The 25,385-nt window shown below is 28.6% G+C and overlaps 5 protein-coding genes across 7 annotated transcripts; 4 read left to right on the top strand and 1 right to left on the bottom strand.

Annotated features, from left to right (window-relative positions):
• Positions 1–649: 649 nt before the first annotated feature.
• Positions 650–1,861, bottom strand: LOC108548095 (uncharacterized). The gene is made up of 5 exons (XM_017900871.1): positions 1,796–1,861; positions 1,485–1,666; positions 1,196–1,389; positions 870–1,122; positions 650–778 (listed from the first exon to the last, which is right to left on the bottom strand). The coding sequence occupies exons 1-5, from the start codon at positions 1,812–1,814 to the stop codon at positions 650–652; spliced, it is 777 nt and encodes a 258-aa protein (XP_017756360.1). The 5' UTR covers positions 1,815–1,861.
• A 1,046-nt stretch (positions 1,862–2,907) lies between these two features.
• Positions 2,908–6,603, top strand: Tfb1 (transcription factor B1). 2 transcript variants are annotated; one of them, XM_017900848.1, is made up of 8 exons: positions 2,908–3,060; positions 4,027–4,229; positions 4,515–4,716; positions 4,787–4,943; positions 5,028–5,573; positions 5,645–5,972; positions 6,043–6,218; positions 6,324–6,603. In XM_017900848.1, the coding sequence occupies exons 1-8, from the start codon at positions 2,924–2,926 to the stop codon at positions 6,444–6,446; spliced, it is 1,872 nt and encodes a 623-aa protein (XP_017756337.1). In that variant the 5' UTR covers positions 2,908–2,923; the 3' UTR covers positions 6,447–6,603. The 2 variants fall into 2 exon arrangements, with proteins under 2 accessions (XP_017756337.1, XP_017756338.1); XM_017900849.1 differs by lacking the exon at positions 2,908–3,060 and adding an exon at positions 3,117–3,179 and having other exon boundaries at positions 4,048–4,229.
• A 2,406-nt stretch (positions 6,604–9,009) lies between these two features.
• On the top strand, positions 9,010–15,646 carry LOC108548124 (uncharacterized). 2 transcript variants are annotated; one of them, XM_017900927.1, is made up of 10 exons: positions 9,010–12,537; positions 12,907–13,319; positions 13,678–13,704; positions 13,805–13,942; positions 14,028–14,149; positions 14,214–14,338; positions 14,439–14,722; positions 14,817–14,999; positions 15,070–15,304; positions 15,370–15,646. In XM_017900927.1, the coding sequence occupies exons 1-10, from the start codon at positions 9,144–9,146 to the stop codon at positions 15,399–15,401; spliced, it is 4,953 nt and encodes a 1,650-aa protein (XP_017756416.1). In that variant the 5' UTR covers positions 9,010–9,143; the 3' UTR covers positions 15,402–15,646. The 2 variants fall into 2 exon arrangements, with proteins under 2 accessions (XP_017756416.1, XP_017756417.1); XM_017900928.1 differs by lacking the exon at positions 13,678–13,704.
• A 2,643-nt stretch (positions 15,647–18,289) lies between these two features.
• Positions 18,290–22,676, top strand: Capr (caprin family member). The gene is made up of 6 exons (XM_017900815.1): positions 18,290–18,421; positions 19,303–19,521; positions 19,605–19,952; positions 20,059–20,838; positions 20,922–21,216; positions 21,289–22,676. Exons 1-6 carry the CDS (start codon positions 18,308–18,310, stop codon positions 21,525–21,527), a joined length of 1,995 nt encoding a protein of 664 aa, XP_017756304.1. The 5' UTR covers positions 18,290–18,307; the 3' UTR covers positions 21,528–22,676.
• A 916-nt stretch (positions 22,677–23,592) lies between these two features.
• Positions 23,593–25,302, top strand: Poc1 (Proteome of centrioles 1). Its single transcript, XM_017900870.1, has 5 exons — positions 23,593–23,943; positions 24,021–24,231; positions 24,369–24,568; positions 24,633–24,908; positions 25,009–25,302. Exons 1-5 carry the CDS (start codon positions 23,593–23,595, stop codon positions 25,300–25,302), a joined length of 1,332 nt encoding a protein of 443 aa, XP_017756359.1.
• Positions 25,303–25,385: the final 83 nt, after the last annotated feature.

Genomic DNA, 25,385 nt, shown 5'->3' on the forward strand with positions numbered 1-25,385 from the left:
TTATTATATCGATAAATATAATTATAAATTGCAGCTACAAGCATATATTTTGACTATATTTTCCTTATTGCACATAGCAAGTAAGTATAAAAATTAATTTTTTAGTACATTTACTGAAATAAAAGTAGATGTATGTAAACTGCTTAAACTTTATATATAGTTTTTTATTTTATAGTATTTATATAAGTTCTAATTATTAACTAATATTTTACATGATTGATTTATTATGTTTGATACAGAAATAATGCCTAATACTAATTCATTAAGAAATAGTGACTATGTGGAATGACTATTGCACATATGAAATAGTAATATTAATACAGAAGTACATATTGTAATAATGTAGAATTTATTACTAATAGTAATAGATATATTACTTTGAATATGTGTTTTATACAAATATATAAAATTTAAATATTTTTTATATGCTTTTTATGTATATAAATAAAACTAAATATGTAATGGTAAAATATATAAATCGTTGATTATAAATTTAAAATATGTCAAATAAATATAGAAATTTTTTTTAATAAATAAGTATTTATTTGTAAGATATCAGAGGAGCAAATATTAAAATTAAATCTCACCTAATTTGTAAAATTTTTAAAATAAATTTTATCTTAACACAAATTATGGGATATAAATCAACTTATTCATTGAAATAAGCAGAGAGATAAGCTTCTCTGCGTATCCATTGAATAGCACTTGTAGGATGCATTAACCATATTTTTGCAGTTGTAGTTCCATGTTGATGCATAATTGAACAATCCCGTATTTTCTAACGTAAATATATAAATAAGTAAATAAGAATATATATGTATATACATTCATGTATATTATAATTATAATTTATCAAAATAAAATCTTACATCAAATTGTTCTAATTCCCTTCTTCTGAATTTTGTTTCTTCTTCATATTCTTTATCCATGCATGTCCTACATAAAAATATTTCATTTTTTAAATGCCAATAATCACCAATTGACTTCTTTCCACATATTTTACAGAAATCTGTGTTTCGACTACAACATTTAAGATCCGCTCCAAGTTTCATTTTCACTCTACCACCAAAACTATGTTCTGATGTAAAACCTCTTCTTTTAGTACTAACGTACATTCCTGGACTATATGCATTAAATGTTAGTTTATAATAAGTAGATTATTATTGTAACTATTCCAATTATATTACTATTATACCCAGGAATTGTATTGCTCATAAATGTTTGCCTTTTGCTGTTAGATTCAAATGGATATTTCGATTTATGTATTTGTTTAGGAAATGTTGAAATATTGTAATCTGATGGTGATGGATATTTATCTTTAACCACTAGTTTTTTACTGAACCTAGCAATACCACTGTAACCTTGCTTACTAATACTATGGGAACAAGGCTGAAACAAAATACATAACTTAAATTATATTCTACTTTGAAATATTTCAAATCTGTAATTAATTAGTGAAGTATGTCCAAAACAATTAATTATACCTTAGTTTTAATTGCTTTAAATGATTTCAAAACATTATATGAATTTGGTGCTATAGTTGGATAGTTTTCTAGTGTATAATATCTCATGAATGGACTCATACCCTTTGTTGAAATATCACGAGAGCATCCTGATCCAAAACATATTTTTTGTTGTTCTTGTTTTTGTATGACATATTTAAACCCTATTTACAGATAATTCTTTTTTAGCAAGCAGTATTTCAGGATAAACTTATTAATAGTTATATTGATATTTATATAGAATGTAATTTTAATTGTAAGAAATATACAATACTAATAAAATATATTTATACCTTCTTGATTAACTGTCATTGTTATACAAACATAGAATGTGTTTAGTACAAATGTCACAATTTCAAATTTATATCACCAAAATCAATGCTTATAGTAGGAACTTATATATTCCATTTATAGTCAAACAATGCTATATCAAATATCCCTAACACCTTGTAGTGTCTGACATGTGTGATACAGCAATATTTTATTAGTATTTTATCATTTTATTCATTAAATAATTTATCATAAGAGTAATTACTTGATCTTATAAAGTGAAAAACAGTCACATCATTTATAATATCAGTTTATTATTAAACAACATTTAACATTTCTAGTATTATTTATTATAGAAGTAAGTAATACTTGTTATTTTTTTAAATTGAAATTTATTTAACATTTTTTACATAAATTTTAATTTTATTATAATAAATTTCTTTGAAAATATTTACAGATTTCGTTTATAAATGAATTGTATAATACTTAATTGCAGTAAAAATAATATTAAGCTAGGATACAAAAAATTGCACATTACTAATATATTATAATGTTTGCACGAAATATTAATTCAGATTAAAATTATATTTATATACATATATAAATAAATAATTTTATATTTATGAATCACGTGAATAAGAAGAAACCAATCAGTGTACTGTAATTTACATTCTGTTCTATAAAATTAGAATAGAGGGCATCTTTTCTGTGTACATTTTTATTATGATGTATAAAACGTTATTTTTTCATGATAAGAAAATATATTTTGTATTTCTATTTATCTTAATTAACTGAAAATTTAAATTTATATAATACATTGAGTACTTGTACATATGTTCATGGATATATTTTGTAATTATTAAAATCTGGTATATTTCAGCGCCCTCATGTAACTACGCATGCTTATATTATATTGCACAGATATAAGTTACGCTGTTTGAGTCAAATTCATGACTTTTGTAGAAAAAAATATCATTATTTGTCATTTAAATTCGTATTAATAACACAGAATTAAAATAAATGAATATAGTATATAATTACATTTAAAATATTTATTCAAGTAAGAAAGAAAGGAGAAAGGAATGTCTTAATAACAGGAAGCGTTACAGAAGTTTAGTCGAACAACAGAGTGCGGTAGTCTTAGCAGGTCGATGGTGCTGTTCGTACCGACGGTTCGTTTGCAGCCGTCTTTGCTTCGCGATGCGTCCACCGATGTGTATTTCTGCACATGGCCGTGCCGCCCAACGGGCTTCTGCATTGTTCCACGATTTTTCGCACTTTACCACCGGTAAATGGACCTATTGTAGTTAGATTTACTATTCCAACGATTAAGAAATACGCGTTCTGTGCCTTGAACTATACAAAAAGCGTTTTTTGTGTCGATAACCATAATTAATGAATCAAAAAGTGAGTCTTGAGTAATATCGCATCAGTGTTTAGTTCGGGATGTAGATTTAGCATTTCTTCTGAATTTTCGAAGATCTTATTTTTTTTTAAACTACATTCGATTTTGCGTAACTTTATGTTATAAAATGTTATCAATAAAGATTTTTTTAAGTCATTACGTTGTAATGTAGCATTCAAGGACGCACAGTGACAAACAAATCTTAATTCCTATATATTAATACATCTTATCTAAAATTGTATAATTCGAATATGTTACGTTATTTTATACAAAAATTATGAAGATAAATAAAGTTACAAACATTTAGAATATCGAAAAGTTTAATGCTTTTAATTGTTTACTATTATAAAATTTCACTGTTATGTTAATTAAAATTTAATGACACTTTTCACAGGAATAATTTTTTTTAAGTATATAAATTTTCATTAAATACAATTACAGTTTAATTAAGGTAAAAAAATATAATTACGTATTATGTATAGTTTCTTTCAGTATTTTGTACAATAATTTATCTTAATTTTTGATTGAACAGGTTATTTATTTATACTGAAATTGTTACTTATAGTAATATTTATTTTTTAAATATTTATACAAATGAAATATTTTATAAAAATAAATTTTTTTTATGATATAACAAAATTTGAAGTAACATTGAAGTTTATAGAAATAATATTATTTTAAATCTAAAATAAAATTATTTATTTTTGAATATTCATGTTCATTTATAAAAAGTTATAAACTTATAAACATTGAAATATATAATTATTCTGATAATATATGTAAATATATATTGTAGATTGTATATTGTTTGTAGATATAACGTATTTATTTTTGGATATATTTTTTTAGGATTATATTTATCATTTTTAGAAGAATTATATTATACATTACATCCACCATGACTACATCATCAGAAGATGTTCTAATGCAAGTAGGACAAGTTCGTTATAAAAAAGGAGATGGCACTTTATATGTCATGAATGAAAGAATAGCCTGGATGCTTGATAACAGGGATACTGTATCAGTCAGTCACAAATATGCTGACATTAAGTGTAAGAACATTCGTGTAATGATCAAAATAATGTTCAATAAAAAGATTATTGAAGAAAACTCACTTTGCTATAAATTTACTACATTTTTTGTTTTTGATGTAATAACATTTTAATTATTCTATATGTTTATATTAACTTATATTAAATATATATTTATAGTTTAATTTGGTTTAAAAGAATAATATAATTGAAAAATGATAAAAAAGTGAGAATTATATTTAGTGATATTAAATATATTTTTTTTTTAAATTAATGTATTGTATTATATTATACTTTTTTTTATAGTACAAAAGATATCACCAGAAGGAAAATCAAAAATACAGTTACAAGTTGTACTACATGATGGTTCATCATCTACATTTCATTTCGTAAACAGAAATGGGCAAGAGGCACAAATTAAAGATCGAGATGATGTAAAAGAATTACTTCAACAACTATTACCAAAATTTAAAAGAAAAGTAAATAAAGAATTAGAAGAAAAAAATAGGTAAGATCTTCTACTTTATAGTAATTTCTTGTATTATTCATGCATTAAAGTATATTATAATATTTAATAGAATGCTTCAAGAAAATCCTGTACTGCTTCAATTGTACAGAGATTTAGTTATTACACAAGTTATTTCATCTGAAGAATTTTGGTCACAACATGCTGCAGAATATACCCAAGCTAAAAAAGGTCAAAGACAAGAAATAGGTGTAAATAGTGCTTTTCTGGTAAGAGCTTTTTATAATTGAAATATAAATTGATTGATAGATAGAGAAATAAAATTGACTGATAATTAAATATGTTATACATAGGCTGATATAAAACCACAAACTGATGGTTGTAATGGACTGAAATATAATTTAACTGTTGATATTATAGAATGTATATTTAAGACTTATCCAGCAGTAAAAAGAAAACATCAAGAAAATGTGCCTCATAAAATGTCAGAATCTGATTTTTGGACAAAATTCTTTCAATCACATTACTTTCATCGAGATCGTATCAATGCAGGGACCAAGGATCTTTTTACCGAATGTGCCAAAATAGATGATCAAGAACTGAAGAAAGATATTCAATCGGGTATTGATGATCCATTGGTGGATATAACTTCTTTTGAGGATCAAACATTAGATGAAAATTATGGAAATGGACCTAGTAAATCTGACAAAGTTTCAGGAAATATAGTACATCAGAGTATGATTAAGAGATTCAATCAACACAGCATCATGGTTTTAAAGGCTAGCACTGCCAAACAAACTACACAGTCCATTCAACCACAATTAAATGGATCAACACCATCAGCAAGTAAAACTTCAGCATTCTCTAATCAGTTAGATGAACGACCAAAGACTAAAAAAGTAAGCTTATAATGCAAATTATATTTATATGTAAAGTAACATTTAATAATATGTATATATTTTATTTTTAGCTTAGAATACAAGAGAAATTAATTTATGATGATCTCGATACCACTCATGATACAAAGACAAATAATAGTGCACCATTAAATTTGAATCATGTAGATAGGTATTTACATGGTCCAGTGCCAGGATATGGTAATACGGAACCGTCGTCTGAAGAACTTATTATGACATTAAATCAATTAAAAAAGGAAGCAGGTGGTTGGTTAACAGGAAATATTATACCAAGGCAATTAGCAACATCGTTAGTTAGTCCAGCTGCAGCGGTCTCAGCCTTAGGAGAATTGACTCCTGGTGGTTCTTTAATGAAAGGCTTTCGGGAAGAAAGTCTTGGACGTAAGTATATATTACTAATTATAAATTAAAGTGTTGAAAATATATCGTGTATCAATTATTTTAATTACAGAATTAATACCAAAGGATTTAGAAAAAGAATTACGTAATGTATATGTGTGTACATGTGAGCTTTTAAGGCATTTTTGGCGTAGTTTTCCACCTACAACTCCACAACTTGAGGAAAAAGCTATTAGAATGCACGAAGCGTTGCATAGATTTCACTCTGCCAAACTAAAACCTTTTGAAGTAAATTTTTTTAAAGTTCTAAAGTTTCTAGAGTTTATAAAATTCTATATATTTTACATATATTGATTTTTGTAATTTTTATGTCCTAAATATTTACTTTTCTAGGATCGTGTTCAACGAGACTTTTCTGCTGTTAGTCAACATTTGACAAGCCATTTAAATCAATTATTAAATACAGCATATAGAAAATTCGCAGTTTGGCAACAACGTAAGATGCAAATGAGGTAGCCATTGAATAATTTGTCGTACAATTAAAAACAACGTGAATAAAGCAGAGCAATATGGTCATCCTATATATATTGCATTTTATAATGTTACCGTAATTAGGGATTAATATGGGTGTATTTCACAAAAACCAAAGCTGAATCGTGTCATGCATCCTATGCTGCCACATACTGTTTATTTATTCTTACATAATCGTGTTTATTATTGTTTTAAAATTTTCATAAATATGTTATTTTAATTCATTTGTAAAAGATATTTCATTTCATTAATATTTTCATAATATAGCATATAGTTTATTTATTTACTTTTCATAGGTTATTATGTATCATGTTGCACGTCTTATATTAATCAATTGTTAACATCATGATGGAATTAAGGAAAAATTTTAAGAATTTAAATTCATAAAAAAAATATTATATGTAGAATAGAGAAGTTATAATATTTATAAAGTTTCAGAAAATATTATGATTACGTATGGAATGTCTAAAATTTATATAATTATGTAGACGAATGTATGTTAAGAGAAATATCTATTGTATGATATCAAAGTAGCTGTGATAACGCCACTGCATCATTAAGATTTATAAATAGGCAAATTTCATCATTTTGAATATTTATTTCTGCATAACAATCATTTTCTACTCATGTTAATAAATGTAGAACATTATATTTGATATGTCATAGTTATACAAATGAATGGCATGTTTTATACAATGCCTAAAAGAGTAATTTGTATAATGTAATTGCATTTTCAATGAAACAAAATTTTGTTACTCGGAAACTCATTAACTATTAATACACAGTGGCATCAGTATACTTTCTACGATATCTGCGATATACTCAACTAAGTGTCTTAATTGTTGAATCCTATTTTTTTTTACATTATTGAGTAAAGCAAGTTGCAACATGAGATTTCATATACTGCCTGCTCACTTTCCCTATAGTAGCAATAATTTGGCAGTTACTGAGACAAGTGATACCTAATTCAACCAGTAAAAAACTTGGCGATCATACTCGAAAATTACGCTATGATTATTATTATAATATCAATTATAAATATATTCTTACATTATCATTACAATAAATGTTATTATTATGAATGAGTACTGAATTAATAACATCCTATTAAATTACAAGCTTTCTTTATTAATACCATTGAATTTTTTAAATAGTAAAATTAGTAATTATATATCTATGTTAGATATTTTAATATGTTTATTTTATAAGTAATGAGATTGATTACAAATATTGTAGAAAAGTTAAAAGATTATACATAGATAGGCAAAAATATTCACTCCTACTTTCCTTGAAAAATCCCGCCTGTTGATTTCTTTCTGTAATTTATAGTCAATAGATGGCGCAGTTTATTGTTGATTTCGTTTAAAATGGCGGCCTGTAATGGGCACTGCGGGGTAATATTGTTCGATTCCCCGCGATAAATGAGCCCATGTGAAGTTAACTCGCCGCGGTGTGTGTGCGAGTACTGAGTCTAGGGTGTATCCGGAATGTACACTTTTCTTCGAATGGTTAAATCATGTGAGCGCAATCACAGTGCCAGCCGATCGTGTGTCGTGCATTGGCCAAGTGTGTGTAGCCATATTTATTGTGTTATTCGGCAAGACGTTATATCTTATACACCGGCAAATGTAATTGGTAGCCAAGACATATGGCTGTTTGTTATTAAAGGTAAAATCATAATTTCAACATTTACTTCTGGTAAAAAATGTGGCGATTTCATTATCCCTAATAAAAAGCGATTATACACATATAAAACATTTAAGGACCTTAGTACAATAGGATATGAAAAGACGCTACACTAAGTTCTCTTCGATTCTTCAAAAGCGGCACACATTTGTTGTTAGCTTTTTTTTAGACCACTGTATCTACAATTTCCAAACGGTGCAGGTCGTGCAATATATTAAAGCTCATATCTGGTTCTTTTGTTATCCTTGGTAGCACACATTGTGTTGTGTGGTGCATTAAGGATTTTATGAAAAAAGTGAGTATCTTTGTTATTAAATTGTAGATAATTATATGATATTGTAATTTTATTTTATTAATTTACATATTTATTTAATTGTAATTTCAAGTAAAGAAGTAAAAATTGTGATCACAAATTTGACAATATACATATCCATTGTTGTGATATATTATTTAACTACTTTATAATAGTGCATTAAAAAGTTTTAAAAGTGGTTTCATAAAATCTTCTGCATTATATTAACAGTATTTGTATAAGTGGTTTTATTCTTTCTGTCATAAGTTTTTTTTATTAGCAATATACTTAATTGCTAATTATAATATACTACCATATCATCATTCTAAATAACAAAAATTAAATAATTAGACTTCATCTTATATAATATTGATATATAAGATATTATAAATAAGTGTATACATTATTTATTTTATAATTCTTTGAAGTGTATAAAAAAGTCATATATTTTTTCAGAAAAAGATGGCAGAATTATTATATCATATTGTCAGCCCAAATTATTGGATGAAGATTTATAAACCATATATAGAGTGAAAAAGTTTTTGGTAGTTTTTTTCTATTTATATACAAGAAATGGACGTACAAAAATTTTGACAGAAAGTTGTGTTATGAATATCAGAAACTATATGTGTAATATTTGTACATACAAAAGCCTGCTATACGTGGACCAAGCAGGCTAGGCACTACTGTGCCAAGCTTGGGTAATGGATCCCGTTCGTCCATGGTATGCATCATATAATCGTCTTGCTGCAAGTAGTGCAACCAGTACATTTCAACCAACAACTTCAAGCACAAACAGTGATTTTGTATCTCATCATTTAGCAACAGCTGCTGGTCAAGCAGCTCCCTCAACAACATCACAATTACTTTTACAAGCAGCTCATACAACAGCAACTCTGGCGGGACAGCCATCTCCATTTAACCCTGGGGGGTGTCTATCTACACCCCCTGTGGGATATGATGTATTCTCACCTTTATTTCACCACCCTAATCCTAAACAAGCACATTATGTTACTCAACATAGACAAGCTCTTGCTCAAGCACAAGTGTCAGTAACAAAACAAAATACTACAACAGAGTCTGATATCCCTGTACTAAGAGAAAATTATAGTTCCACACATCAACCAATATTTTTTGAACATCAGGGTGCAGCAACATCTCCTACTACATCTACATTGGCTTGGACTCATCAGAACAACGCACAATTACCTAGCCCATTTGGTATATTGCCTCATGAAAGTGTTGTTCCTTCATCTCCAGGACCATCATCTACCACAAAACCAACAAGTGGTGTTTATGAAAATACATTTAATTCTCATTTTGCTACAACACAAACTATAAATAATTTAAATTCTCAACTAACTACCCCTTCTGTTTCTGCTGCTGAATTTAAATCATCCAATTTTCCAGATAGTAAAAACAAAATAAATGTAAGACCTCAATCACCAACAGTAAATGTCAAATCAGTAGTTTCTACGTCACAAACAAATAGCAATCAAAATTTTTTTCAACCAGTACCTACTACATTTAGTTCTGAAACATTAACAAATAATTATTCTACTGGTAATGGAAATCAAACACCCAATGGTAAGGTACAACCTCCTCTTCAGCATCAACAATCATGCATTGTTTCAACTACAAATAATGCAGCCAGTAAAGAGTATAGAATTCCACAACCACCTGCTAGATCAGTTGCATCAACAACAATATTTTTAAATACATCTGTTAGATCTGTATCTTCACAAGTTCAAGATAAACAATCTACTCGAAACTTTGCTTCACCTCCAAATAAAGCAACTTCTACATCTCAACAAAATATTCAAACTAAAGCACAGACAAAAATATATCCAGAATTAAATACACATAATAATGAACATAGACGAAATGAACAAACATCTCATGATAATACCCAATCATCTCCTATCAGTTTTTCTATTATGGATTCACGCAGTTTGAATTATACTGCCGGAAATAATACCAATTGTACAAATACCAGTGCAAAACTTAATAACAATCAAAGAACTCAATCAAATAGTAATTTACATGCTCATTCTCAACAATCACAACAGCAACAGCAGCAACAATTTCATGTTTTAAATCAACAACAACCACAGCAGCAAACATCATATAGACACTATCTAGGATCTACGGCTGATTCTGAATATCATCACTCGGGAAGATCAAAATCTGCAACTTCTACTGATTCTGCTTATTCTTCTAACAATTCGACACAAAATGGACCAGATTGTAGTGTTGTTGTACCAAGAAGACCAAGTCCATTGCAAGCACATTCACAAGCAAGTCCATTGGGACATGTTCCAAGCCCTGCTTATCCTATGTATAATAGCCCAATGGCTACAATATCTTCTCCTTCGCCTTTACAACAACATGCAGAAAACGGAAATCAATGTGCAAGTGGACCACCATATAAAGGAACTGTTCAACAACAAGTTACACCACAATCACCATTAGATGTTACAGTACCACGGCCAGCATCTCAAGGTCAAGTTGCTTATTCATCAGTTATCACAAGAGCTTTGGGTGCTGCTGAAAATAAAACCACCTATAATACAGATAGTAAAACTTATGACAGACAACAACAAGATTTTTCACAAACTCAGAAACAAATTTGTTGGGAGAATGATAATCGGCAACCAAATACTAATAGAAAATTTTCTGTTACTTTATATACTGGTGGAAATCCTGAAATAAATCCTCAAACCTTACCAGTTCAGCAACAAGTACAACGAGTACTAAATGTTTCTGATAGACAACAATCATATTTTGAGTCAAATCAAGTGACTTTACAAGACTTAAGTAGTTGTAGAGGAGATCCTATGAGTATAGTGAAGAATTTGCAGACTTTACAGCAAGGTTCTTGCCAAGTACAACAACAGCAACAACAACAACAACAACAAACTACTGTTCCTGTGGCTCCAACTGAACAACAAAAACAAGTAGAGGACCGACGCAAAGCAGATACTACAAATAAAAAAAGAAAGAGTTTAGAAAAAAGTGGACATAATTCTTTAAATGAAATAAGTGGAACAGCAACAACAATGACAGAATATTTAAGTAGGATACCACCACCTGCGCATCATAATACAAATCAGCAACAACAAAATGGTTATTTCGATTTTGAAAGATGGAATTTACCTCCACCCCCTACCAAAATGTTTCCTAGTGCATCAGGTGCTTTCAGTTCACAATCAACCTTGCATCATACAAATAATTTTGTTGGTACTCCAGCACATCAACATCAATCTTTGATGGTGCCACACCATCATGCTCCGCCTCCAATTCCATATCTCCCTCCTTTTCATATTCCACCAAGTCATCATCATTCACATGAATTTCAATCTTCTGTTGAAATTACTCCTATTGGTTTTGGTGAGAATACAACAAATCAAAATGCTAATTATAATCAAGAAATCAGAGATAATCAACCTAAAGTAATTGTTCCTAATATTGAAGAAGAACTAGGTTTTTTACAGCAAAATCAACAACCAATTCAAACTATGAGCACTTTAAGTAAAGATTTCAAACGATCTAATAAAGATCCTAATTCAGGATTTATGACAAGTTATTTGAAATTCTTACAAGGTGAAAGGGAACCGTCACCTCCACCTGCCATACGTGGTGGTAGGAAAGCAACTTGGAGTAGGTCAAAACCGTATATTCCTGTAGAACCCAGTAGATCATTAGAAAGTTCAACAAATGGAGAAACAATGAAAATACAATCAGAGAAGCCACCTCCACCTAAAGAAACGCCAGTAATTGATTATACTAATGATCCACGATATTTTCCTTTACCTAAAGAACGAAAGAAACAGAATTTTGATTCAAGTGATGATGGTTTTACTAGTGATGATGATTTTTTGTTTCCTCCTAAAAAATCCGATAAAAAAGTAATGAATACAAATACTTCTAATGTAACAGAAATAACAACTATAAAACCAGAAGGTAAATCTAAAAAGGGAAGACCAATTAAACCTGGAGGACCAACAGATAGAAAAAGAAGAGCTGCTGCAGCTGCAGCTGCAGCAGAAGCAGCAACAATTTCTACAACTGGTAAAACTTCCAAAAAATATGAAGAAGGTAATATATGTTATTTATTTACTTTTTATTGAATTTTGTAATTTAATAAATATTTATGTCAGTGCATATATATATATATATATGTATGTATGTATGTATGTATGTATGTATGTATGTATGTATGTATGTATGTATGTATGTATGTATGTATGTATGTATGTATGTATGTATGTATGTATGTATGTATGTATGTATGTATGTATGTATGTATGTATGTATGTATGTATGTATGTATGTATGTATGTATGTATGTATGTATGTATGTATGTATGTATGTATGTATGTATGTATGTATGTATGTATGTATGTATGTATGTTTGTATGTTTGTATGTATGTATGTAAATATATCTTTCCATTCTTTTATGTAGTAGATCCTTTACTTTTACCTCCGAGACGCGAAACATCTAGAAGAAAAGCAAAGGAGAAAACATCAGTGAAACAATTTTTAGATCGACAACAGGGTATAGATTATTTTGATAATGACGAAGAACAGGGTGATTCTGATTCTGATCCTGCTTGGACACCTGCTATAAAGTTGGTTGGAGATGAAGAAGAAAAGAAGAAAAAACGTGGGAGACCTGTTATTACCAAAAAAAGTAGAAAAGTTTTGGAAGAAGATGATTATTTTCCTAGTGAAGTTATTGTTTCAAAGAAATCAAGTAGAAAGAAACATGAAACCCCATCCAAAACTTCTAATGTTACTGGAAAATTGTCTTGTAAAATAGATGAAAAGCTTTTAGCATCTATTAGTGATGAAGACATTGATATTTCACCATTTAAGGTATATAATTTATTATTTTATTATTCTATTATTAATTTCAATTTATCTATACAATAAAATAATAAATTTGGTCATCCGAGTACGAAATCACAATTCAAAAAAAAGTTTAAAAGTGATAAGAGATAAAAGTAATTATATTAGATTTCTAATTATTTCTAATTATTTGTATCTTCGATTTATTTAAAATTTTTAATTTGTTATTTTATATGTATAGTAAAAGTTACTGTAACTAATATTGTACTACAGTTACTGTAACCAGTGAAATTACTGTACAGTAACCAGGTTGAAGCTCAATGTATTGCAACATATACTGTAATATATATATTGTATTTGTAATCTATTTGTGTATTGCATGCAGCATTCTGAGGATGAATTAGATGATGTGGTAAATTTTTTATGTGATATTACCAAATTATATCAATGGATTTTTATAAAATAGTTTAATTATCTAATTTTTAATCGTTATTTTATTATATATTTTTCAGTCTGGAGAATTTGTCGTAATTAAAGCAGATTTAGATGAAGAATATCCTCCGCTTTGGAGAATAGATGGCAAAACATTACTGCAGAAGTATGAACCATTTAAATCTAATGGCAAGACTTTATATCGAAACATATCTACGGTAATACATAATATCTTTTTCAATAAAATTCTTATATTTTCTTTCTTTTTCTACTTCCATTTCAACATATCAATTATATGTTTAGTACTCGGGTTGGGCACCGCAAAATCGACACATATATCAGCAAGTTCCAGTAAAGTTTTGGCAACAAGGCAAAACAGAAACTGTAGTAGAATTTTTAAGAGATGAAATGATTGTTGATGATAAGTAAGTTTTATTTCATTAATATATAAAAAGTAAATAAAGAAATTATTGCATTTTTACTTTTTAGCGAATGTATTGATAAATCTATGAAAGACACTGAAAAATATCAAGATAATTTTGAAGTATATATTCAAACATTGATTTCACAAGCTTTGGATTCTAACTTTCTTACAGAAATATTTCAAGAGCAAGGTACAATTTTTATTCAATATTTTTACATATATTAAAATGATTTTATTTTATTTATAGTTACATATTTACATCATTATCTAATTGTTTTTTATTTTAATAGATGATTATTTCTTATCAAATGTTAAAACTGTCGACGAAGTAACAGAAGAAAGGAAACAACGTCTTTTGTCCACAACAAAATGGCGATCAAATGTTATAAATGCAATATCAACTTGGCCATGTCTTAATGTTCTTAAAGATTTACCATTTACGGAATATAAGGGAAAATCATGTGCTGGGTGTCAACAATCTAAAATTCATGCCAGAGTTCTATTATATGGTCAACCATATAATGCAACTACATTGGAAGGTTCTCCACCTGATCCAAGGATACCTCAAGAAAAGGTTTTGTTCAAATTATTTTTTAGTTGTTGCTTACTTTTTGAAAATATTATTAAGAAACTTATTCCTATAATTAAATTAATCATTTCATCTCTAGGATTTTTTATTATGTCGAGTGTGTCAAGCAAAGGTAGCTTTGTACAATAAGGTTGCACATCAGAAGTATTTGATGTTCTTGGAGTGTGCAAGAAGGGTAGCAGATAAAAGAGTAGCAGATCCTCATAAAGATACCACAATAATATTGAATGAACTATTAGCAGATGAAACATGGTTAAATCAAGTAAGTAATAAAATATTTATATGTTGCAAAAAGATTAATTAAAATAATTTAAAAATGTAATCTTTTTCAGTTATTTAAAGAAGTTAGAACAATCTGGGCAGAGATAGATAATTTGGAACACCAAGTTAGGACAAAGACATGTTCAAAGTCAACATTATCTTCTACAGCGAATAGTGCAAAAGAAATGAATGAAAGTGTCTCAATAATACAAACAACTGAAATGACTGCTAATATTTCGGATTCACAGGTGCCTACACAGAAAACCGAAGACAGTTCTGAAACAGTGTCTTGCGACGTGCAAATGAGTAGTATATCATCTTAGTGATGCTATAATAATCGAAATTGATTCTGTTTCATACGAAGCCTACAGACCATTACAGGTTTATTGGCGTGTCGATTTAATGGACATGAAAATAATACCAGCCTCGAGACCAAACAATTGAATTATTGTATTTTGAGGATGGTATATATTTAAATTTAATTAATACAACACGCTGTGACGAATGGTGAAGTTAAATGTTAATGTGTAATCAAGAAATTGTAGTTATAGTGATAACAAGTAGTAAACGGCGAGGTAAGTAAAAAGTGATTTGCGTATAAATATCAGGCATATGTAAAATATTCATCCCTACGTAAAAATTAGAAATGAGCCCAAACTTTGCCATTGTAATAGCATGATAATAGAGATTTACGAATGTTTGTGTGCATAGACATTTAGTTCTAGCATTTGTATCGTGATAATTTTACATAATAACGAGGTCTGATACGTTAAGATCTGAAAAGAAATATGAAAGACAAATGATTTTAAAATATGAAGTGATATAAGACTATAAATCGTCACGACCTTCTGTAATATATTTACATACATCACACTCTCTGCAACTCTGAAGGTCTGTTCACTGAAAATTGCAGAAACTGTTATACTGTTTGTTCCTCTAATTGTAATTTTAAAATTCATCATGCATTTTCTTTATAAACTAGCTTACGTCTATCCTTTTTTAATGATTTAACAAATGTAAACGATATTTATGTTCTTGTTAATTTGTATATAAGCAGATCATACAATTACAAAATTAACACGTATAAAATACGTTAAAAATATTCAAAAGTGTTCCGATATAGCATTCTTTTAATAAAATGTTTCATGGTGAATGCAATATTTTGAGAATATGCATTGTTTTCTTACTAGAAGACATTTGTAGAACATTTGTATATATAAATACTTTTAATAAGACTAGGAATACGTCCTATGCACCTTTGATTCACCATGTGTTGACATGCAATCTTTATCAACTACATGTATTATATCTTCCATTGTAACAGCTTAATAATTCAGTACCAAGTTTCTGAGTTCTTCCATCTTAAAATAACATTTACAAAGTAATTCCATTTTTATTTTACAAAATATGAACAGATTATTAACATCACTTTAGATTATTTATTTTTGTGAATAATCTTGTGACTCTAATAACATGCGCATATTATGTATGAAGTATGAGTGAATATTACATAAAAAAAATGTATCTATTTTCATAGAAATTCTGGTAACGTCAGTGCTTTAAGGTCTCTGATCTACTGAGCAAAATTACATTTTTTACTACTTACCCTATAATCAGAATTTACATCATATCTTCCTTTTCAAATCTTACACAATAATCAATGAAAAGTAAACAAATTGTTAATAAAGGACATATTAAATTGAATCAAAAGTTCATTATTTAATTATTTAGAAGCGTCTAAATTTCTAATATATTTTTCTTCACTTAAAGATTTAATAATTTCAATAAATTTTCATTATATCTGATAATTACATTAATTTAATCTAAAATTTACATAAATTTTAGTTCATTATAAAATTTACGAAAAATTTTAAGATATAAATATATTTTGGCTTTCAAGGCGCTTCTACAGATATTTATCAATAGCTGATAAAAACTTAAGAATACAATAATCATTGCTAACATTTTTTCTGTATGTTAAATGTTATATTTAAAATTATATTATTATTTTTATGTTAAAATAATTATCGTCATCATTTTCACTATTATGATTATTATCTGTTTAAATCTTAAGTTTTTTAAGTTTTTGATCCGTTTTTAGCTTTGTTAAGAAAAAAATATTCTCTAAAAATGAGAGTGGTGATATGCGTGTGTGGCGCGATGTATTTTTCAAAGATGATATATCAAATTATATTTGTAAATTATAAAAATACGATGGTAAGAACAGGTGACTGCTATGATAAGGCCATAGAGTTTTAGACATTTTTCGTATGCTATAATGAATTGAAATTATTGTATTAGTGATTACTGTCGGGTTACCGAGTTGTATAATAAATTATTGGAGAAAACTATTAACTTGAAACCTAAAAATGCGGGCATTTGATCATTGACGCAGAAACAATAAAGGAATGTACGCAGTTACAAAACATTTTCTTTCTAGCAAATGTGCCATGCAATATTTCATATCGATAATTAAGCTAGTACTATATATATTCATTCATTTGTCATTCAAATTCAATTAATACAAGTCTAATCATTTTAGTTGAAAATTTATTATAACATCAATCATTTGTTACAACAGATAGAATGAAAAATTATGAATTAAATTATTATATGTAGTGCTAGCTTAAAAACGTTATTATCAACGATATAGAAGTTAATATTGTTATATTGTATTTTTTTTTACGGAAAAATGTATGTTTATTTGTTCAATTGTAAACTTATTGCTTTCTAAATCATGATGAAGATCAAGTATAATTTCTTAATCATGAGGTTACAGTATTTCTGTTATTACGATTTAAAAAAGAAGATATGATAAAAGAAGATAGCGAAATATTACTTAGATAATTTATGTTTTTATTAATCTTTTTTCAATAAAATGAAAAATTTAAAAAAACTGTGTATTAACTTGTCTGTCATTATAAAAAACTACTTCAATTGTTTGTTTTATGCCTTTATATGTTGTGTAATATTTTATAACGTGTGAAAAGAAAAATTTGACTACTTATTTTATGTTTTGTAATTACAAAGTATATGCACATAAACACTTTTTTTTTTTTTTTTAAGAAAATTAATATTTTTTTCTTTTGTTTTCCTGGAATTGCACTATTGATAATGAAAAATACACATATTATCTTATAGTTTACATAGTTTTGATGCAAAGGGTTCTAGAAAAAATAGTTACAGCACTGATGTAGAGGTTAGGTATAAAATGAAAATGAGCATGCGCTTATGATCGCTTCTCTTTCCCCGTTCCCCGCAACAGCGTTAATATTCTGATTTCCAGTTCGCGTTTGTTGCCCGTGAAGGATGCCTTCTGCCAACCCTAAACTAGAAAAACAGGCCTCTACGGAGACCGTAGATCCTATACGCCAAGCAACTGTCGTTATCGAACATAAGATACGGAATCTTGAAAAGCGTAAGGTAAGTATTTGAACAATATACATGTAAATAATATCGAGAAAATTATCTGTCAGTTGATGGCTTTTACGGTGCAATCCGCCATGATTGGATACGCCATGTGCTCACGCTTGAGATTTCGTAGGTATCTGATGATTACATTATGATGAACTAACTCTTGTTATTACATTTTGGTATTATAAGTTTTTCATTAAAACTGAGTTAAAGCAGAATTATTTTTCTTTGTACAATTAGATGCCTAAATTTGCAATCATGAATCTCGTGTCATGGCGGTATCTTCTAAAGATGTGCACAAAACTTTACGTGACACGCTTTCGAGCCGCTACCGGTAAATTACATTGTATAATGGTATTTTCTATTTGGCAAAGTATTAAAAGTCAAAATACAAAATTTAAATATATGAACTGCATTTTAATGCATAAAAGATTCTCTGTTTGTCCTCATTTATAATACTTATGTGAATCAGTTTTCTGGAACCATATAATTCTATCAGAAATTATGAACCAAATTTACACTTTTATGCAAAAAATAAATAGTTATATACGTAAATTTTCGTTTAAAATTAATAGTTATGTAAAAATTAATATTTTTTGTTTGGATTAATTACCTTTATTTTAGAATTTATGTGTATGCGTGTAGTACACGACATATAGAGTATACGTAATATATTGTATGCATATCACTGGAAAATATAGTAAATGTAATAATAAATTGATATTCTTGGTATAAATTATTTTTTTCCTATTTGTTTGTTGTGTGTGTTTTTTAATTACGTATAATATACTTATATATGTTATAAATTTCCATTATATTTGATTTATTCTATTAATCATATTGTTGTGTTTTATAAACATAATAGAATTAATAACATATGTTACATTTAGGGAAAGTTAGAATCATATAGGGATCTGCAGAAGAATGGAAAGGAACTAAATGCAGATCAAAAGACAGCTATAGCCAAATATGATGAAGTATTACAAACATTGGATATCACAAAGGAGCTATATAAACAAATTGTTGGTATTGCACATGATGCAGTTAAACAACAGAAGAAGTTGGCAAGGAAGGAAGCTATTGAAAGAATGCAACAAGATATTGCAAAGGTAAATCAAACGTGGTTTTCTAATGTAAACAACTTGTATTATTGTATAAAATGTTTGTATTATTGTATAAAATATGATCTAAGGTGAGAGAAGTTCTTCTTATACAAGATGCTCTAATGAACATGGGTACGGAATCTGTTAGAGAAGATTTTCTTGCTGGAAAAAATGGTGCTGTAAAATTATCAGAACAAGATTTAAAATATTTGGACAGTTTGTACAATGAAGTTATAATGAAACATCATAGAGAAGAAGGTGAACCTACATTTATTCAACAAGTGCAGAAAGTAGCAGAACATTATGTAGCTATTGTTGATGGAAAACAAAGAGAAGTTGTTGGTACAACCTACAACAAATTAAAGGAAATCATTACTTCTATTAATCAGTGTGGCTATTTTGATCAAGTTCATGAAACTGAAGCTGTAGTAGAAGAAGTAGGTCATTTGTGTATATTTATAATTGTTATAATTAATTTATATCAAAGAAAATATAACCAAAAAGCTAAAAATACAAAAAATTACTTTATTGAATTGTTTACAGATTACAGAGCCAGTTGCAGAGATACAAATAACTGAAACTGCTGTGCAAGATCAAGTCAATGAAGAATACAATACTAATGACAGACACATTCCACCTGAGTCCATAATTCCAATTCCTAACTTTCCAGTACAAGTCGCTCCTCTTCCTGTTGTTTCTGGCACTACTCCAGTTTCTGGTCCCATTCCTGTAGTTGCACAACCCATTCCACATCCAGCTGCACCAGTTGAACCATCTTACTACACAAATGCAACAGGATTTGTTCCTCAACCACAACCACAACCACAGCAACAGCAGTCTCAACAAACTCAACAACAACCACCACAAGCTCCTAGAATTAATGATGTCATAGGCACACCAAATTTCTTTTTCTTGCAAGAATCAGAACTTGATTCACCAGACATTACATCGCAAGCACCCATTGTATCACACATTACTGCTGCTGTTAATGCACCTATTCCTTCACAAACATTTACAAATCAAAACTTTGCAAATGCACCAGTAGTAGCACAACAAGTTATGTATCAACACCAACCACCACAGGATATGTCTCACATTCCTGGTTTTGCTAACCCTAATCCTCCTCCACCTATTCCAATGCCACCTTCACATCAGCAACCAAATATACAGTATAGTCCTCAGCATCCTGCTAATTTTCAACAGCAACCCCAGCAGCAGCAGCAACAACAACAACAACAACAAGCTCCTTCACAACAAATATCGCAACAAGCACAAACTCAGAATTTTGATTATCAACAAGAAAGTCAACAGCAACCTGCTGAAATATATTTAAGATATTATATTATAAATAAAATATTATATTATATTTTACAATGATTAAAATGTTAAATATTAATTTTTTTTAGGAAAAAAGTGAAGATACTCAAGATGAAACAGCAGCACCAGAATCAGAATTAGAACAACCTAATGAATCCGTAGATTGGTGCCAGATGACTGAGACTAATGATTGGAATCAGACAGACCAATCACAACAATCTGCTCAAGATTCACAACAAACACAACAACAAACATCCCAACAAACTTGGGGTGATCAACAGCGTAGTGGATATAGAGGCAGGGGTGGAAGAAGAGGCAATTCTAATGGATACAATGGAAGAGGTAGGGGCGGTGGTTACCAACAAAATGGACGCGGAGGACAAGGTATGAAATATGTAGTTATTATAGAAACAGAAAAATCTAATGCATTTGATTAAATAATAATTTTATTTTTAGGAACATACTATCGTAATGATAGTAATTACCAAAATGGTTATCAACAACGATCTTGGGGAAATAGCGAAGGAAATAGTGGTTATAATTCTGGTTATAAAAGAGGAGGTGGTGGATCAAGAGGAGGAGGTCCACGTGGTGAGCGTGGTATGGATAGAGGTAGTCGAGGACAGTTTCGTGGCCAAAGGGGTGGAAATCGAGGCGGTTATGCGCCCCGTGGTAAACCCCATACGCAGCAGTAATAAAAATGCGATAGAGTAATGCACAGTGAAACATAAATAATGCTGTAAGATCATAATTCATTTGTCTATTTGCGAAGAAACCTAAGTCGTATTTTTAATACGTATAAGCACTTGGTCGGAGGTTGGTTCCAAGTCATATACGTAAATTTTAATATGTAAATTAGCAATTTCAACGTTTCAAATTGTTATTTCATAGTTCTTGTAAATGATTAATTACTTATATTTCTACACATTAAGGAAATAACAAAAAAGAAAGAAATATTGATATCTATATATTTACATTTAAAAGTATTGTATTTAATTAGTGTGATAAAAAAGGAAATTGATTTTTAAAAAATCATATTTTAATATACTTTTTACGGCTTAGGATATTTCTTAAATAAGACATTGAATACAAAAATTTTGCATTTGAATTTGGTATCTACAATTATCAAAAGAAAGATCTATTAACATTAACGAAAAAGTTATACAGATGTAACATTGTGATATAAGAAAAGATCAACCAAATTTAGAAGCGTGAACCCACCATGCAAGTATTATTATGTTGTGACAGAAGGCAGTTTTCACAGGGCAACAACAACTGATCAACAAAGATTAGAAAAATAATTTTATTATAAAAAAATACAAAAAAAAAAAATGAGAACTCATACAAGCATTTCACGCAAAGACACGAGGATATATTTAACGAATAACGTTAAAATGATTACACGAATAGATGAACTGCACGACCATCTCTTTGTCTTGCGGCGCATCGTTCTAGAGAATTTTTTAAAGTACCAGAAAAAAGAGGATACAGTGAGTAATGCCTTCTAGTGCTATATATCTTCTTGACTTCATATGCCATTTTGGGACTATGAATCTATGAAGTATTTAGAAAGTTAAAGTTGTCGAGATTTAGTAGTTGGAAAAAATGAAAGGTTAACGTAATACATGAATACATAAAAATGTTTTTCATGAAATACGGTTCATGATTGCTATTAATTACGTCGCTCCCCCTGTTTTTTCTGTGTGATTCCAAAATTCTTTACGGTCGCCTATGCAGCTGGCCAAGTAAAAGAGATTGCAGTGCAATGTCAAGTTTATGAAGCAACATTACCTGATTTTTTTTATCGCAAAATATATATGATTATTTTAAAAAAAAAAAAAAAAGAAGCGATAGTGCGGAGCTTTAGCATGTAAGTCGAGTGTACAATTACTGACTAGCGGCAAAGAAGGTGTATTTGAATAATGCGCCATTGATAAAAGCCACGCTCACACCGCCAAACACGAGATGAGGAGTACCGTATTGTATTTCGTTTGTACATTTGTGTTTAATCACCTCCATCTACAGTTATGTTCAACTATCCTATGAATACCTATGTATCTTCCAAATAAAGATCTAATTCTACCCTGCTAACTAGCCTACCTATCGTACTCATTGTCAACATGAGAAACGTTTCGTTCTTAAGCTTGTTCTCAAATAAAAAAATCGAATAAAGTATTTGATTAATCATACTTAATTGACAATGTCTATTTTGTTACTGTCTACTTATTTAAATAATATGATATATGTCATTTACATAGGACGTACTTTAATTATAGTTAAAGTAACTATTTAAATTTCGCGCGTTTCCTCCTGTGATACAGTGCTTTAATTGATTGTCGTAGTCACAATTCGTTTTAAATTGAACGTGTTTAAAATCTTGTAATGTTTCATACATACATGTGAGTTGGCATAGCACTCTTGGTACAAAATATTTTAATATTTCTAATAAAATTAAATATTTTATATTGCGTATGTAAGAAAGTACAAGTGTATCTTTAAAGACAATTATAATACAATTGTAAAAATAACCAATGTGAATAAGTAGAGGTAATCATTTCTTTTACTTACTTTTCTTTTCAATTCTTTTAACTTAACCAACTATATTTAAAATATATATTTTATTATTATAATAACATATATATTATTAAATATCTTATATGTGTATTAATAAATGCACTTAGGTTAAGAATATTTATAATCTTGCAGAACTATGTGAAAATGATTTGTTATAATATTATATAATTTATTTCTTGTATTAGAATGATGATCAAAACTGCTTGTGATCCTACAATAGAAAAACACTTTAAAGGCCATGAAAATACTATTACAAGTTTATGTTTTCATCCTGAAACTACACAATTGATATCAAGTAGTTCAGATAAAAGTATAATATCGTGGAATTTGAAAGAATCTGTAAGAGCTTACAGATTTCTTGGACATAAGGATGTAGTCTTTGATGTCACTTATGCACCATCGGGAGAAGTCATAGCTAGTGCTTCTAAAGACAGATCTGTTAGAATTTGGGTTCCTAAAGTAACAGGACAGTGTTTAGATTTTAAAGCACATTTGGGAGCTGTCAGATCAGTACAATTTAGTCCAGATGGCGAAAAGGTATTTATATTTTAAATAATAATTGAATTAATTTATTTTTATCAGGTATTTAAATTTTTATATATTTTTATTTGTAGTTAATTACTGCATCAGATGATAAAAGTATTAAATTATGGATGGTATGTCAAAGAAGATTTCTTACGTCATTTACATGTCATACAAGTTGGGTGAGATGTGTTAGATTTTCTTTAGATGGCAGACTTATAGTCTCTTGTAGTGATGATAAAACAATAAAATTATGGGATGTCATTAGTGGACAATGTGTTAAAACTTTTAATGATGTGAAAGGTATAAATTATACACATATTAAAAACTATATATATTTTTTTATCTTTATCCTTGTTTTACTTTTTTCCATGTAAATTAAAAAAATTGATAACAGTTTAATACCAATTTTTAAACATAAAATCAAACAATTTTACTAGCTTATTCTACACATGTGGAATTTCACCCCAGTGATTCTGTTATTGGATCTGCAAACACAGCAGGCTGTGTAAAGTTATATGATATACGTACAGCTTCTTTATATCAACATTATGCAATTCATACAAGCTCAGTAAATATGATAAAGTTTCACCCAAAAGGAAATTTTATGTTAACTGCGTCTGATGATTCAACAATGAAGGTATATCCTTTTTTTATATTTTAATAACTTCTTTCTATTGGATTTATTAAAAACTGTAAGATAGGTTTTAGATTTATTAGAGGGTCGTCCAATTTATACACTTAGAGGACATATAAATGGTACCAGTGTAACATCAATAACATTCTCTTCTAACGGAGAATTTTTTGCCTCTGGAGGAACAGATCAACAATTATTAATGTGGAAAACAAATTTTGATAAAGATGACATTGCTAGAAAAATTTCACGACATTTAGTTTTACCTGTTAAACAATCAGAATTGGATATTAAGGATGATAAATCACATAAAGATGATATATCTGGAGGAGCAGAAGAAATGGAAGTAATAGATATTTTTAAATTTTGCGATTTAATAAAATGATTTATGAATATTTATTCATTAACATATTTTACTTATAATTTAAAATATTTTATTGTTTTAGTCATTACATGAAAAATTGGATGCTATCAATATAAAAAATGGGAAAACTTATTGTGAAGTACCAGATACAGGAATTTTTAATAAAGACATAGAATATAAAGTAATAAATATGAGAAATCAAAAACCTTTTGAAAAAGGTCGTATTGTGAATATATCACATTTATCTAAAGAATTGCCTAATGCATATTCTAATAAAATAGTAGATGCACTTAATGAACAAGTACAATCATTAAGTGATGCTATTACTATATTAGAACAACGTTTGTCAGTATTAGAAGAAGAATTAAGGAAATAATTTTTTATATTTTATTTATAAAGTTCTTCAATTATATAATTAAATAGTAAATATTTGTAAAATATATTTAAACTGTATTTAAT

The sequence above is a fragment of the Eufriesea mexicana genome, unplaced genomic scaffold, assembly GCF_001483705.2.
Source record: "Eufriesea mexicana isolate 0111107269 unplaced genomic scaffold, ASM148370v2 scaffold1358, whole genome shotgun sequence".
Lineage (NCBI taxonomy): Eukaryota > Metazoa > Arthropoda > Insecta > Hymenoptera > Apidae > Eufriesea > Eufriesea mexicana.

What these genes read in the sequence shown, in the direction of transcription:
- LOC108548095 (XM_017900871.1), bottom strand. An exon ending in TTAAAGCAATTAAAACTAAG is followed by an intron (nt 1,390 to 1,484) that starts GTATAATTAATT and finishes ATTTTGTTTCAG; the next exon opens with CCTTGTTCCCATAGTATTAG. An exon ending in ATGAGCAATACAATTCCTGG is followed by an intron (nt 1,123 to 1,195) that starts GTATAATAGTAA and finishes TAATGCATATAG; the next exon opens with TCCAGGAATGTACGTTAGTA.
- LOC108548124 (XM_017900927.1), top strand. Translation starts at nt 9,144, where the DNA reads ATGGATCCCGTTCGTCCATGGTATGCATCATATAATCGTCTTGCTGCA. An exon ending in TTCCAAAAAATATGAAGAAG is followed by an intron (nt 12,538 to 12,906) that starts GTAATATATGTT and finishes TCTTTTATGTAG; the next exon opens with TAGATCCTTTACTTTTACCT. An exon ending in TTGATATTTCACCATTTAAG is followed by an intron (nt 13,320 to 13,677) that starts GTATATAATTTA and finishes TATTGCATGCAG; the next exon opens with CATTCTGAGGATGAATTAGA.
- Tfb1 (XM_017900848.1), top strand. Translation starts at nt 2,924, where the DNA reads ATGGTGCTGTTCGTACCGACGGTTCGTTTGCAGCCGTCTTTGCTTCGC. An exon ending in AACGACCAAAGACTAAAAAA is followed by an intron (nt 5,574 to 5,644) that starts GTAAGCTTATAA and finishes TTTTATTTTTAG; the next exon opens with CTTAGAATACAAGAGAAATT. An exon ending in TCGGGAAGAAAGTCTTGGAC is followed by an intron (nt 5,973 to 6,042) that starts GTAAGTATATAT and finishes TTTTAATTACAG; the next exon opens with AATTAATACCAAAGGATTTA.
- Capr (XM_017900815.1), top strand. Translation starts at nt 18,308, where the DNA reads ATGCCTTCTGCCAACCCTAAACTAGAAAAACAGGCCTCTACGGAGACC. An exon ending in GTCAACAGCAACCTGCTGAA is followed by an intron (nt 20,839 to 20,921) that starts ATATATTTAAGA and finishes AATTTTTTTTAG; the next exon opens with GAAAAAAGTGAAGATACTCA. An exon ending in AAATGGACGCGGAGGACAAG is followed by an intron (nt 21,217 to 21,288) that starts GTATGAAATATG and finishes TTTTATTTTTAG; the next exon opens with GAACATACTATCGTAATGAT.
- Poc1 (XM_017900870.1), top strand. Translation starts at nt 23,593, where the DNA reads ATGATGATCAAAACTGCTTGTGATCCTACAATAGAAAAACACTTTAAA. An exon ending in TTAGTCCAGATGGCGAAAAG is followed by an intron (nt 23,944 to 24,020) that starts GTATTTATATTT and finishes TTTTATTTGTAG; the next exon opens with TTAATTACTGCATCAGATGA. An exon ending in CTGATGATTCAACAATGAAG is followed by an intron (nt 24,569 to 24,632) that starts GTATATCCTTTT and finishes ACTGTAAGATAG; the next exon opens with GTTTTAGATTTATTAGAGGG.